Below are 16,024 nucleotides of genomic sequence, written 5' to 3' on the forward strand. Positions count from 1 at the left end.
TTTGTGGAAAACAGATGACTTAATCATGGACATTTAAACTGTAAACATGAAGTCGGCTCCCAGCTGATAAACCGTAACCTGCGCATGCTAAAGACGACAGGGGGCAACATTCGTTTTCTTGGGAAGAGTGAAGGCATGCGCCAATGCAAAGGCTTTTTTTAATTACAATAAATAAACTTGATATTTCCACCTATTCAATTGGAAATATCAAGTTTATTTATTGTAATTCTTGGTTCAATACGGAAAAATGAAATTTCTTACGTTAGCTTTTTTTAATAGCGGACTTTTTGGAGTTTGTGATATTTTGTCAATTTTTAGAACAGACTTACAATAATGTTAAATTTTTAAAAAAACGTTCATTCGTTCTTTATACTGGAAATCAATGACGGAAGAAACACTTGAAACTTATGGAATGTTATTCTTTAATTCAGATGTACAAACAAAATTTACAGCCTTTGTGGCTATAAATAACCTCTTCTTTACATTGTCATCTTTGTTTAGTAAAAAAAAAAATTGGTTGCTTTTTGTTTCATTGAAGCTTTGCATAATCTTCTCTTCTTCACAATCACTGGAAGTACATGAAGGATTTTACCTGTGCGTAGGCAGCATGCACTTCGGCGAAACTCGGGATGACTTGGGACTCACGATCGTCTTCTTCCCCTTCATCACGCCTCTCCCCGTGCCAACATCACACAGCTCTCCAGTTGTTTCCACTCCACATATGGCTACATGAGAATCGATCAGCACATAGTCTTCAAAATCAATGGGACAGCGTCACTTTCACCCCTTAACTGTTCCTAGTCTTCATTAAAGACATCATTGTCATCACTATCTCACATTAGCACAGAGATTTTCAGCAGAATCTATTTCCGCCGTGCATAGCTGACAGCTGAAACCATCTTTATGGAAACAGCTGGGACACCTGCTGCCAACCTGCTACTCTGAAGTGCATCGCTTGTAGTAAATTGACTTTCTTGTTCATTTCTTTATCAGCATCCAACAAGCACATAGCAGTTAGGCACTTATGGTACAGATGCTTGAAACATTTTATTACCCCAAGATCAAGAGGCTTCAACATGCTGGTACAATTTGGGGGGAAATGCACAACTTTCACATTACGAAAAAATGACGTGTCCGGTGGATGAGCGGCACAATTATTCACACAAAGAGCATGATTTTTCTTCCTAGTGCACCCATAGAGGCATCAAATGACCTTAAAAATTGTGCATAAATTTCAGTGGTCTCATCCAAGCCTTTTTTATTTGCATGATATATCACGGGTAGTTTTTCCGTGTTCTTAAGACAAAGTGGTTTTGATGACTTTCCCATTATGACTGGCACTCTCTTATCACTGCCACCACTGTTCAAATACAACAGAATGGTTAGTTCTTTGGAACTCTTCCCACCACGGCAAGATCCACCCTTCAGCTCCAGTGCTCCTTGCGGAAGGACACTATAAAAAAAGTCTGGTATCGTCCACATTATATATGTCACGTGGTTCGTACCCCTCCAGTAGCAATGGCAGTCACCTGAACCACAGCTTCTTACCTCCCGTGTCCCCAGAAGCACTTTCTGCAGAAACCTTGAAAACTAGTCCATGTTGCACTTTCGCTCGAGCGACCCATCCATTTGATGCAGTAAGATGATCAATTTTCAATCTTGCAGCTATCTTCTTGGCCTTCTCCCATAATATGGTTCCATCTACAAGGATACTGGAAGCCCTTGCTTGCTGGTACCAAGTGAAAACGATATTCTCCAGCTGAGCGAATGTAGATTCTTGTCCATTTTTTTTTTTTTTTTTTTTCACTTGAACTGCCACATTTATTAATTTGCTCTCTTATCTCATTCTTCTTGGCAAATATGGAGTTTACCATTGAAGACGCTAACCCAAGACATTTAGCAGTATATACTCTTTTTTTGAACGGATTTGATTTTCTATAATTTTCAGTCGTTCTTCGAAGAGTTCTTACTTTTTTCGCGGGACGTGACATGTCATGAATAACAACAATACACAGGAACTGAAATGAGGAAAACAACGTAATTACAAACGATAGATAAAACTGTAATCACTACACATAACCAAGACACAGCACAAGACCACTCAGAATGAAATGAAAATACACAAGTGCTTCGAGTAAAGCCTTGGGGCCAGGAGGCTCGTAGGCGTGTTTATATAGTGCGGTTGTGTGTAAATAATCTGCGCACGCAGTCCAGCCTACATGAACCTTGCTCTAGCCGAGAAATTTGTCAATCCTAGAAACTCCTAATCGCTCGTAGCTCATACATTCTTGCGTAACAGATTGCTGCTATTCCATGCCGCTTTAAATTAAAAAGAACGTTTGCGTACAGTATAATTTTCTCATAAACGATCAATGCGGGGAAATTGTGGCCGAGAGCTACTACTTTTTTGACGATTGATGAGAAAAAAAAACGATAGTTTGAGGAACGATAGATGCGGGGAAATTTAATATTAATTTATATGGAACATTTTCAGAACTAAATAAATTGAACAATGGATACGGGTAAACGACGGTTCTGCGAACGATGCATCGAGGTTCACTTTTTTTTAAATATACCGGTAGTCCTTATTGCAAAAAAAACACAGTGTCTTCAAAAGTAAAATGAAAACAGACAAAAGGAGACAAGGATGAACATGAAAACACAGAAGGACAAGGATATGTGTTCCAATCTCTCTATGACTTGATTCAATGCTTACTTGTATTTGCAACAACAACAAGAAGCCCAGCTATAATATGATCTCAGTTGAAGTAGTCAAGTTTTATTAACGTTGTCTTTAGTATTTTGTGTGTAATTTTTAACCTGATTTTTTACCAGTTTACAACCTATAGTCAACAAAAGAGATTATTTGTAGCAGAAAATCTCTAACAATAGTTTGGAGGAGAACTTTGATAGTAATGGTGTCTAAACTGAAGTCGGTGTGTGGAAGCTACAATGTAAACATTCAACTTAAAGAGGACTTTATCATATGTGACGGCTGTGGTAAGTCTTATCATAGAACTTGTGTTGAACTTAAGAGAAGGGATGTTTAAAAACTTATTTCCTCTAAAACCAAAAAGTGATATTGTGGTCATTGTGATGACAGTGAGTGTGTTAGCAACAAAGATAATAGTGAATGTCCTAACCTCAAGGACCTAGCTAGTGTGATTAACCAAATCAACAACAGACTCACTAAAATTGAATCTATCGAGTGTGAACAGAAAGATATTCAATAATCCGTGTCATTTTGTGCATCACGTTTTGATGAAATGAAAGCTGAACTAATCAAAATGAGAGGTAATTTCAACAAAGCTATGATAGAAATCACCGTTCTCCGAAACCAAGTTCAAACACTTCACAAAAGCATGATGTAACTAACAACAAGATACAGCGGCTCAGATCTGAAAATAATGAGCTCCAGTAATATGTTCACATAAATAATCTTAAAATTCATGGGCTGCCTGTGGTTATCAATGAGAAGCCTGTCCAAATCGTGAAAGACGTTGCCAAGTGTCTAGGAGTATACATAAACACCAGTGACATTGACGCGTGCCACAGACTTCCTCAAAATAAAACAGAACTACTGCCCCCTCTGTTGGTAAAATTTTGCTGTTGCTCGAAGAAAGATGAAATACTAACAGCAAAGAGAAGCAAACAAAGATTGACCTCCACTGATGCCGGGAATTAAGCTAAGTCACAGAGTGTATATATCAAGGAACACCCGACATCCCTGAATAAATATCTGCACAAAAAGGCAGGGGACCTTTGACAGCACGGATTTAAGTATGTTTGGACAAAGGACTGTAAAATTTATGTTAAAAAGGACGACACTGGAAGGACTACGTGTATTACCAGCATAGATGACAACTGCAAACTTCGGTCCGATATAACCAACAAGACATCTTACCAAGACAACGGAAGCCATATTAGCAGCAACTAGTAACAACATCCCCGTGGACATTCAAAATGGCATTGATGGTAAAACGCTGATGACGACAAGGACGACATCAACAGACCACACTATCTCCTCTAATCCCTACGACTGTAGGGAATTAAAATTTGTGAGTGTGCATGACTACACTATTCATAGTAATAACATTCTTACTGACTGTAATAAGCTACAAATATTGCATATTAACAGTAGAAGTGTCAAAAATAAGTTAGACAAATTAGAAATACTGCTCCATATCTTAGGTGAAGTTGATGTCTTGGTTATATCCGAAACCAGGGTTAAAAGTAATGAGGCCCAGTATTTCAATTTAAATAACTACTCATGTTTGTTTGCTCACAGAGATACACAAGGGGGGTGGTGGGTCAGGGATATTTATCCATAAAAAGTGGAAATGTAAAATACTTACTAAATGTGAAATGAAACATAGCTTAATCTGGGTTGAGATTTGGCGAGACATCTCGACTGGTAGGGCCTAATTCCAATTGAGATAGTCTGCATAGAATTGGAGGATACAGTCCTATGAGGGGCAACGCAACATCATCTTTAACATCTTTGGAGAATTTCCTTTCCCAGATTAACAGTACTCATTGTTAATTAATTGGCGATACAAATATTGACACTCTAACTGTAGATCATTTAAAAAAGGTAGTATATAAATATCCTATCATGCTATGGGTTCACACTGTGTAACAAAATTTATGCAACATGCACGACTGACAAAACATCAAGTCTTCTGGATCATGTAGCAGTTAACATGGATAAAATATATTTCACAATTTCTAATGTAGATAATGACATAAGATCGATCAATCAATCAATCAATCAAATCAATCAATCAATCAATACTGATCTACATTTAGGGCAGTCACCCAGGTGGCAGATTCCCTGTCTGTTGTTTTCCTAGCCTTTTCTTAAATGATTTCAATGACATAGGGAATTTATTGAACATCTCCCTTGGTAAGTTATTCCATTCCCTAACTCCCTTTCCTATAAATGAACATTTGCCCCAATTTATCCTCTTGTATTAAAACTTTATCTTCATATTGTGATCTTTCCTACTTTTAAAGATGCCACTCAAACTTATTCGTCTACTAATGTCATTCCACGCCATTTCTCCGCTGACAGCTCGGAACATACCACTCAATTTACAAGTAACTATTCTCATTTTGGTTCCGTATTGAAGATGACGTATGTCTCGAATATTATTACAATATTTTTTTAAATCCACCTGTTCAATACAATGCAATGTAAACCACTATTTCATATGGTTAAAATTTTATACATAATACATAAAAGTCAATGGTACATGTTTCACCCTCCTTTACGGGCATCATCAGAATATATCAATCTTAAAAATAATACATATGGAGTTTTTCTAATCTTATAAATTATGAATAATGATTTCGTAAAACATTATACAATAACATTTAAAACAATGATAATGCACCAAAGTGTGTTTAAAAAAAAGAATAAATTAACAGTTTTTGAAGATTAAAACGTGGTTAAACATGAAATTTTTGAGAGTTTAAAACTAAAATGGATCCTTTTTGTTATATATCATTAAGACTGTGACGGCCTTGAGTGTAAACACAATCATCAAAGGGGGATGTTTCTTCAATTCCCATAGTATGAATCCAAGATGGTAAAATCACTGTCAGTTATTTAAAACAGAAGTGTGAATGTAATAAACATGTTAAAATGTATACGGTTGATATATCTGAAAGTAGAAAAGAAAATGGAACTTTTTGTGGAGGCGTTGCTAATGATAACGTATGTCAAAGCTAGCGGGTGTCAGTAATTATGTTGGTAGTCAATTGGATCCAAAAGATGGTCAAGTTGGTGTTATAACCCAATTGAAACATTTGTTGGAAGAAATGATCGAGTTCTTTCTGAAACAAAATGTTAAAGAAAGTTGGTTAAATAATACTGTACAAGATCTTAAGTACGTCGGGCTGTTCCAGCAACGCTAGCTTGACTGAGCTTTCTACTTCTAGTATTATAACGGTGTGGCTGAGGCAGTGAAGGACATGGAGGGGGGGTAAGGGTGGGTGGATCCTTGCGGCCCGCATGTGTTGTTATTGGAAGGTTGTTAGGAGCAAGATGGGCGGGCCTAACATTTGACGAGGTGGTGGAAGCTTTAGAACAAGAAGTTCTAAAAGTTTGCGGGATTGTATTATGTTTTGAATTCACAATGCCTAATAACTTTGGAGTTAGCTTATATAAAGGATTTCTTGCCTCCGTGGCATCATTAAGATTATGGTCTTTGTTATAGGCTTGGTCTAAAAAGATGTAATGATTTTCTAATTCATTCATAAGTTTTCCTTTGCCTATACATTTTAGAATAGTGAGATCCTTATCAATTGATGTAAACTGGTGTCCTGTTTCACTCATGTGTGAGCTCATCGCTGAATATTTGTTGTATTTAAAGTTAAGAACTTCATTTTGGTCCGTATTGAATCTAGATTTACACTATAAATTGAGGATAATTATGTTCACCTTTTCAGTACAAAAACAATGTGACGTCATTAACACATCACATATTTATTACCTTTCAAACATTGGGACCGGTTTCGGCATTATTTGTATGCCATCATCAGCCATAGGAAACTTTGTGACAAGGCCCAAGTACAATATTAACACAACTTACAACATATATATATATATAAAAATTGAACATATTCTTACATGACTATTAAAATTTGGTGTACACCATAAAACCTTAGATTAAAATTGGTAGCATATTTTATGCGACATATTATGACTTATCTCCTTTATACAATTATTTGACTAAAGTTAAAGCTTTTTGTCAGTTTTTATTAATATTACAAAATGTTAATTGAGCATCCAGATAATAATTTTCAATCTTTAAAAACTTTTATAACTACTACGCGTTAAAGATAATGGTGCATTTGTTTGGTCAAAAATACTAAATTGACATGCATTAAAATGAAATCGCCTACTGTCAGATTGGAAAACAGTGACCTATTTGTACTAGGTATGGGGATAAGTTACATTATAAGTCTTTAGTAATTCTATATCTTGCGTTAATATAGTTTGGTTATTTAATAACAAGTCGAATAAAATGATAAATTTGGCTGATATTTTAAACTTTAAAACATTAATTGTCCATTATAGAGGTCCCTTTTTCAGTGAAGATATATAGTGAGTAAAACAGTTCCTCTTAGAATTGATTACAGGTTCACTCTATTTTACGTGGATTTTGGATTGAATAAATTTCTTATTTCGTAATATAATGTCGTTGAGCAATGTTCGTATATGTAATATTCCGTCTTTTATGCTAATGTTCTTAAAATGTAGATCGACTTGATAGAAGTGGACTGGTGAACCGAAATTTCTTGGACCATTACATTCGAGGTCTTTGAGGTTCTAGAAATATCTCGATCCAAGACGGACCTAAGAAGAGAGATATATATACTATGTATTAGCGTAAGAATAACTAAGTTTAATAGGCATTATTTTCGTTTAAGTAGAAACTCACCTTAAGCACTATGTTGTCGAAAATGAAGCTGGTGAGGAACTGTCTACCAGAAAGGCAGAAAGCAGACTACGAGTATTAGAAGAGGGGTGGAGCAAGTTATGTAGGGGAAGGGGGATCGCGGTAATGCGAGGTTATTGGTCGGGAGGGCGTGGATTACGGAGGGGATGGTAGATGAGCATATTGCGCACCATTTTGTGTACTGGTTGATTTATTGGTCTTTTTAGATTGTTGATCACTGAAATGAGCGTATCAAACAATATCGTGGGTTTTTCGGATACCTCATTCAGATTATAATTCGGGTTAAAATACTGATCTAATGATATGAAACATTGTTCCGTTATGTCAAGTAAGGGCCCTTTTTTCATTATTTCTACGACGTCAATATCATGGTTGATGTCATGAAAACTATGTTTATAGTCATTTATGTGTTGTCCTATAGCTGAAAATCTCCTGTATTTAATGGCGTTGACGTGCTCATTATACCTAACCTTAAAGGATCTCCCTGTTTGTCCAATGTATGTACTATTACAGCTGTTACAGTGAAATCTGTATACGCCCGATTTATCATATGGGTTTGGTGCGTTGACTAGTTTAGCGTTATGAAATATGTCAAGATTTCTGTTGTTGGTTTTAAAAGACATGTTGATCTTTTTCTTGAAAATTTTTGTGATTCTATAGACATTAGGATTAAATGTGAATGTCGAGTAGACTGTTGGTCTAGTTATTTCTTTTTGTAGGTTTGATTTCGGTCTGTGCTTGAACTTATAAATTATTCGTTCTATGAAACTACGATTATAGCCGTCATGGGCTGCAATGCAACGTATTGTTTTTAGTTCTCTATTTAAGTCTGATTTTGACATGGGAATGCTAAAAGCCCGGTGTATCATACTATTATAGGTTGCTTGCTTTTGGCTGGGTGGGTTGTAGCGGTGTGTGTTTGTTTTCTATAGATCTTATATTTAAACGAATGCGGGAGCCGAGTGATTGTTAAATCTAAGAAGTTAAGGGCTCTGTTGTCCTCGGATTCTATTGTAAACTTAATATCTGGATCAATATTATTAAGGTGTGCCAGGGTGGTAGGTGCATCTGAAATGTGCTGGTCCATAACTATAAACGTATCATCAACAAATCTGGCCCACAAGAGAATGTTATTAAATTTCTTATCATCTTCTATTCTAGTATGTTCAAGGAAATCTAGATATATATCAGCCAAAATGCCAGACGCTGGTGACCCCATGGCCAGTCCATCTTGTTTGTATATCACTTTGTGTCGAATGTAAAGTAATTGCTATTAACTAACATCATCCGCAAAAAGCCTTATCTCTGATTCCACTCCTTTACTCATATCATTTATATATATATGTGTGTATATGAACAGTATATATGGTGACATAGCTCTCTTTCGAATACTCTCTTATAAGTATGGCAACTGTAGTTTTAAGTTCTCAGCCATTCAATTACATAATCATCTTTCAAGAATTTAAAATCAGTTTCCAATCTGTCATCATTCAAAATGAAATTAAAGAAAGTGCTATAGAATCAGTACCTAAGTAAGTAGACGATTTTTTGAGAAGACTTTGTGTAATTGTAATGTAAATGAAATATTGGAATATTTAGAGTAACATTCATTATAACAAATATATTTATTTGCAGCCAATGTATATGAATTATATTAATTGTAGATGCTAAACAAATTGTATTGTACAATTCCTGTATACGAGTCTTTGGCTCGTTGGAATTCATAAAGTAAATAATAATATAATTAACTTTGCTGGTGTACATTACAAATACTTCATAGATATTTCTATAACTGAGCATCTCTCACCTATAACTTCGAGGTGGTCTTCCATTTCCTCTACCTCTCTCCCCCCCTCTTCCTTCTTTGTATTGGCGCCTGAAAAGAAGTGACATCAGATACAAGTAAATCAATAACTGTAGTACCAACATTATGAAGCAAGAAAAGGGGCTTTAAAAGGTAGCCTCTAATAGAGTAAAGATTACTTCTGATATGTTTTTAATGCTGCTACTAATGAAGTGAGTGGGTAGATTGGTGGGCGGAGTCAATATAAGACAAATATAAGTTATGCTGAGTTTAATCAAAGGCAGTGGAAGAAAATTAGGAAGTGCTGGGCAAGAAGAGGCCAAGTGTGGATGGTACACAGGAGGAAGAGAAAACATGACAGGTAGTCATTAGTGAAAATGACAAGGGTAAAAGAATAAGAAGGAAATTTAAAATGTTAATTTCCATCATGTATGTATATACAGTCAGTTTCTCTCATTGGTCAGCCGGTGGGCACATAAGGCCTGTCAACCTGCCTCCACGGCATCGCAACAAGCACGGAAATTCCCTCACCTTCTCAATTGAGCTCAATTCATAGAACATTTAACAAGCATCGATCTGTCACTCCAACTGATCTCACCAAGCTTAAAACAAAATAACTACTTCCTTACAATATAAGTTATATTGAAAATTACCTGGATTTTCCTCCATGGAAAATTAAAAAAAGAATACCATTCTCTTAATACTCAAACGAAAATTCACCGTTCATTGACCTTTATGGCTTGTGACGCAACCACAACATTGCTGCCACTGATGTACACACACTGATCGCTCACATGCTCACTTATATGTTGGAAAGAAATAGATTTATGAATGGTTGTGGAAGTAAGCAGAAACTGAAGGTACTTACTAGAAAATATAATCTAGTGAAGAAGTCATCTAAGGGTAACTTGATGGCCAACATAACTGACAGTATGTATAGGTACCTTAAGGAAGGAATACGTTCCAGGAAGGACATTCCAGGCAAGAATACATAAACTATGAAAAAATTAAGGATGAGAAACACAACTCTTTTTTTTTAAATTTTTTTTTTAAAATACAGTTTACTTTATGTCACCGACACAGACAAGTCTTATGGCGACAATGGGATAGGAAAGGGCTAGGAGTGAGAAGGAAATGACCATGGCCTTAATTAAGGTACAGCCCCAGCATTTGCCTGGTGTGAAAATGGGAAACCATGGAAAACTGTCTTCAGGGCTGCCAACAGTGGGGTTCGAATCCACTATCTCCCGAATGTAAGCTGATGGATTCATGACCCCAGCTACATGCCCACTTGCTCCGTATGAAATTCTAGGTAAAAGTGTTTATTTTTCAGCTACAATTGTTACCACTTTCTTTTTTTTTTTCAGATGGTTTATTTATTTATTCAGAATTAGTTTTGACAGATTGAAAAACCCAAAATTTATGAAATTAAAATAAAACACTGTTGAATATATCAAAGAAAAGTATCACATTGCAGATATATCAATTACTGAGTTGGTGATCGCAGTGAGAAGCACCATCCCAAACGTTTTTGTACTCTTCGGTAAGCAGTTCAGACATTCCAAACCTTTATAACTATCATGGCAATTAGTGCACTGAAAGAATATATTTTTAGGGACCATCCATATTGTAACCGTAAAAGTTTGTTTCGATGGCTAGCTGAACACAAGACTCGGCCCAGGGATGACCAGTCCTTATCTGAATTGTTACAGAGGAGGGGGACGTAAGATAAGTATAATGGAACACTAATTATTTTAAAAAGTTTATTCATGAAACAAAGTTAAAATTTAACATCACTTCAGCACAGCAGTTGCAATGAGTACTTCTCCTTGGGGTTAAACTTGTCCTGATACATTGCGGGGTCACAATGTTTGCTCATGGTGCCACCATCTTCCGTGCCGGTCTCGAATATCTGGAAGGTCTCAAATATCTCAGAGGTCTGGATTGTCTAGGAGCACTCATAGTCCTGTTTGGAACGTGACACTGGGGTATGAAATGGATTCAAAGTAACTGGTCTGCACAAATGAGATAATGGTTAGTAGCAATCTTTAACAAGTCACAAGCTGCACTCAGTTGTCTTCACAGTGGGATTTCACTGATTAGTTAGAAGAACACAGTCAAAATTGAACTCAAAATTAAACTTGTGATGTATTAATCACGTAAAACAAAAGTTGCCTTATTAAAGTTAAGTGTGAGAGTGTTGTTTGAATAACGATGTAGACACGACATCAAATGAAAAAGAATAAGTTCCGTGAATTTAGTCCCGTTCGCTATTGAAAATGGTAAAAGAAAATATTGTCCTACCTGGAACCGTCCTGGGTTCGACACAAGTCTTATTGGGGTAATTACGGAATGTTAAATGCACTAGATCGTTCAAACACTGTACTGAGTTTATGCTCATTTAAGAATCTGAACACTTGTAAAAGAGAATCAAAGTTCGACGACACTGTTAAATATAATTAGTTATATCAGTCATTCATAGTTCGATGACACTGTTAAATATAATTAGTTATATCAGTCATTCGTTACACAGACGTACAGTTTGAAAAATGTTCCAACACCTTTGGTAGAACAACTATGCACTGTGATGCTTCACTACCGTAAATTCAATAACATGAACAGTCTGAAAATATTGGATTATATTCCACTACTTGCACAGTTTATCATTTGTCAAGATCGAATATAAAATCATGGACAGTTTGATGTCTCACTGACTATCACGTTTCAACACTTTCAGTATTCAATGTAAAATTCAAATTATATAAGTGTAACATCGTATCGGTGAGAAAATGTAAGTTTCAGTCACACTGTTCTCATAAATGATAACACTCCTCAACTGTTCACATTTCATCTAAGACCCAGTTTCTGTAACCACACATACACACACACACACGACACTGCAAATATTCTAAGTCTTGCAGTGCGTCGTAATATGCGGACTTAAACTTTTGTAGAGAGTCGAACTGACGACTTACGTCGTGCCCGCATAATACCCAACAGCCGGCCGTCTGATCTCGGTTGTGGTACAAGGTGAACTGGCTTGACAAGCGAAATGCCTGCCTATTTATTCGGTATCCCCAAGAAATTGTAATGGCTAATATCTTCTGTAATTTTCAACAGATCTCTTTGTAACTTGGGAATCATGATTATAAAAAATTAGGCTACATGGTGATGTAGTTAATTTCTTCATATCTTAATTCGTTTAGAAGACATTAACCCTCAAATGGTCTATGTAAACGACTGATACGGTCACACGATTTTCAGGATTTTTGTATACTTTCATTAAAAATTATTAAAAATAAGTTTTAAAAGGAAATCACGCAGTGTAATACATTTTATTAAATCATAATATCATAGGATATTGAAATAAATATATTTTTGTTTTGTACCTTTCATTATATCTTTACAGCCATCCTGAGTTTCCAAAAAACTGTTCCAAAATGATATTATCAAAATGTTTGCACCCATACCAGACACTAAAATACTCAACTTACCCGAGAAAGTCAAATCACAATGTTGTTCACAATTTTATGCACTTCAAAAAAATATAAATACTTCTGATGTTATATTCACAAATAAAGACATATATACATATATACACTGGCACTAGAACACATCCGCAAAATCACTCAGAGGAGCTGCCAGAATTAGACTGCTCCCTCCTTTTTCTTCCTCTCCTTTCAGACCTCCTAAAGTGCTGTAAATTGTGGTAACACCCCCTGTGAACTACATAGTTACAACCAGGGCACAAATACCGGGTCCTTCCCCCTTTTTTTTTTGGTCCACAGATTACCGTTCCAGCTTTCCAGGAAGTCTGTCAATGTCACTGTCATTATCACTCATATCACTCGCGTCACTCATTATTTCATCCAACATTTCCCGAATGGGACTTGAACTTAAATTACTTGGGACTTGAAACTAAATTACTCGCCATTTCCGCAAATAAAAACAGCGCGTACAACACAACGACACCGTGACGCGGCAAGGCGCCATATTGTACTGCGCAGTTAGGTAGCGAGCCTAACGGCTGAATTTTAAGACCACAGTTCATTTAAACGGCAGTCTACAGCCTAGCAACTAGAGTAAAAAGAGAGACTGGAATCTGCTGTTTAAAATGATACTAAATAGAGCACATTTGTGTGTTACTACGCATAACGAGAGCGTGTCTAATGAACGGCTGCAAAACAGTCGATGTATCGTCGTTGACCACAACAACGTGTACAAAAAGGGCGATGCAACATCGTTTAACCATTTGAGGGATAATGATGGAAAAGAATAGAACATTCCGTCGTCTGACGTAATACAACCTTGACCAAGTTCACCAGCTGTGACGTCTCACTTCCCTGCTGCTCGCAGGAGAAGCATGTTCGGAGGGTAACATAACTCCACACACATCAGGGACTTTAACTGAGAACCATGTTAAGGGGATAATATGGACCTTAAAAATTCCCTCTTGTTTGTTTGTTTCTTTCTTTCTTTCTTTCTTTCTTCGATTAATCCATTTCTATATAGAAAAAAATTCATACCTAATCAAAATTTGTAAGGTATTCTCTGTCTTTATGACAGCCTGCAGATGCTGTAGAAAGAATTAAAAATATATATGCATAGAGATATTGTAATAAGAGTGAATCATGACTGAAAAGTGATATTATCAATGCAGAAATTTACTCATTGCACTGGAGTATTTATTGAAGAGACCAGATAGGAATGGTAGGAGAGGGAGTATCCATACTGGTGAAAGAAGAATTTGTAAGCTATGAAAAAATTAAGGCTGAGAAACATGAAATTCTAGGTATAAGGCTCATCTCTTAAGATAACAAGTAACTCGATATTTATGGGATATACAGAGAGGAGAGTATGGTGCCGATACTGATGCGGAATTATTTGATAGGATAATCAGTTATGTGGGAAACGACACACAAAGGAATGTGATTGTAGTGGGTGATCTCAATTTACCAAATGTCAATTGGGATGGTAATGCAAATAACAGGAAACATGACCAACAAATGGTAAATAAGTTAATACGGGGAATGGCAGCTGAATCAGAAAGTGATGGAACCGACTAGAGGGAAGAATGTTCTGGACGTGATGCTTATAAAATCAGACGAGTTCTAAGGGTATGGAAAGGAAGAATGGATGATAAGACAGGCATGACAAGAGTTTAAAAAAAAAAAGATCTGTGGAAATTGGTAAATAAAAATGTAAACAGTCTGTGGGATGGGTTTAAAGTGATTGTTCAAGTATGTGAAAAGTATGTACTTATAAAGGTGGTAAGAAATGGTTAAGACACACTATATTATAACAGACAAATAAGAGATGAAGAAGAAGAAGCAGGTTGAAACGAAATAGATTAATGAATGGATGTGGTAGTAAGGAGAAATAGAAGATACTGTACGTTCTAGAAAATATAATCTAGCAAAGAAGTCATCTAAGGATAACATGATGGCAAACATAAGTGGCAGTCTTATGAAGTTTACTGGAAAAATGAAGGATAGATGATGATGATGATGATTATTGTTGTTTAAGGGGGCCTAACATCTAGGTCATTGGCCCAAAATGAAGGATATGTATAGGTACTTTAAAGCAGAAACATGTTCCAGGAAGGACATTCCAGGGATTATAAATGAACAAGGTGAGTGTATATGTGAGGTTTTACAGAAGGTGGAAGTAATCAGTCAGCAGTATGTCACAAGTTGGTTACAAGGATAATGTCCAAGAAGAGGAGGTAACTAATACTAATGAAGTTATGATAACAAAGTCATTTACAATAAGCTTCCACTGAAGCTCAACTCATAGAATTCCAGCAAAATATAGCAGATATCATAGATTAAGGAGGACAAATGGATTGTATTGCTACTGACCTAGCTGACTTGAAAGCTAGAAAAGCAGCTGGAATTGGTAAGATTTCTGGGGATTACTAAAGACATTGGGATGGGATATAGTAACATATCTGAAGTACTTGATTATTGTTTGCATGAAAGAGCTATTCCAAATGAATGGAGAGTGGCTATAGTAGCCCCTGTGTATAAAGGAAAGGATGATAAGCATAAAGCCAAAAATTACAGGCCAGTCAATTTGACATATGTTGCATGTAAGCTTTGGGAAAGTATTCTTTCTGATTATATCAGACATGTTTGCAAAATGAATAATGGATTCGATAGAAGGCAGTTTGAGTTTAGGAAAAGTTATTCCACTGAAGCTCAACTCATAGAATTCCAGCAAAATATAGCAGATATCATAGATTAAGGAGGACAAATGGATTGTATTGCTACTGACCTATTCAAGGCTTTTGATAGGGTAATTGGTGAGATTACAACAAGAATGTGTGCAACTGGACTAGACAAAAGAGTGAGTAAATGGGCGGCTACATTTCTACAAAACAGAACTCATGTAATTAGAGTAGGTGAAGTATTGTCTGATTCTGTTCTAGAAAACAGAATGTAGGTAATTAGAGTAGGTGAAGTATAATTGGACCTTTATATTATCATAAATGATACAAGTAAAAACCTGGAATCAGGAGATAAGGTATTCTGGGGATGATGTTATACCGATACTGTATAGAGTAATAAATTACAGGATTGCAAAAAATCTTGACAATGTTCTGAGATGGACGGCAGGCAATGGTACGATGGTAAACAGGGTAAAAAGTCAGGTTGTGAGATTCACCAAGAGGGAAAGTCCTATCACTTTTACTTATTTCATTGATGGTGTGAATGTACCTCATGCGGATCACTGTAACTACCTAGGTATTAAT

General features: G+C 36.1%; 1 protein-coding gene across 1 annotated transcript in view; it reads right to left on the minus strand.

Annotated features, from left to right (window-relative positions):
* LOC136866329 (putative mediator of RNA polymerase II transcription subunit 29) overlaps positions 1-16,024 on the minus strand; it is a 254,830-nt gene that overhangs the window by 156,095 nt on the left and 82,711 nt on the right. The window contains exon 7 of the mRNA XM_068226696.1: positions 9,274-9,342. Coding sequence (XP_068082797.1) covers positions 9,274-9,342 — 69 coding nt within the window. The remainder of the gene's footprint in view (positions 1-9,273; positions 9,343-16,024) is intronic.

The sequence above is a fragment of the Anabrus simplex genome, chromosome 3 (assembly GCF_040414725.1).
Source record: "Anabrus simplex isolate iqAnaSimp1 chromosome 3, ASM4041472v1, whole genome shotgun sequence".
Lineage (NCBI taxonomy): Eukaryota > Metazoa > Arthropoda > Insecta > Orthoptera > Tettigoniidae > Anabrus > Anabrus simplex.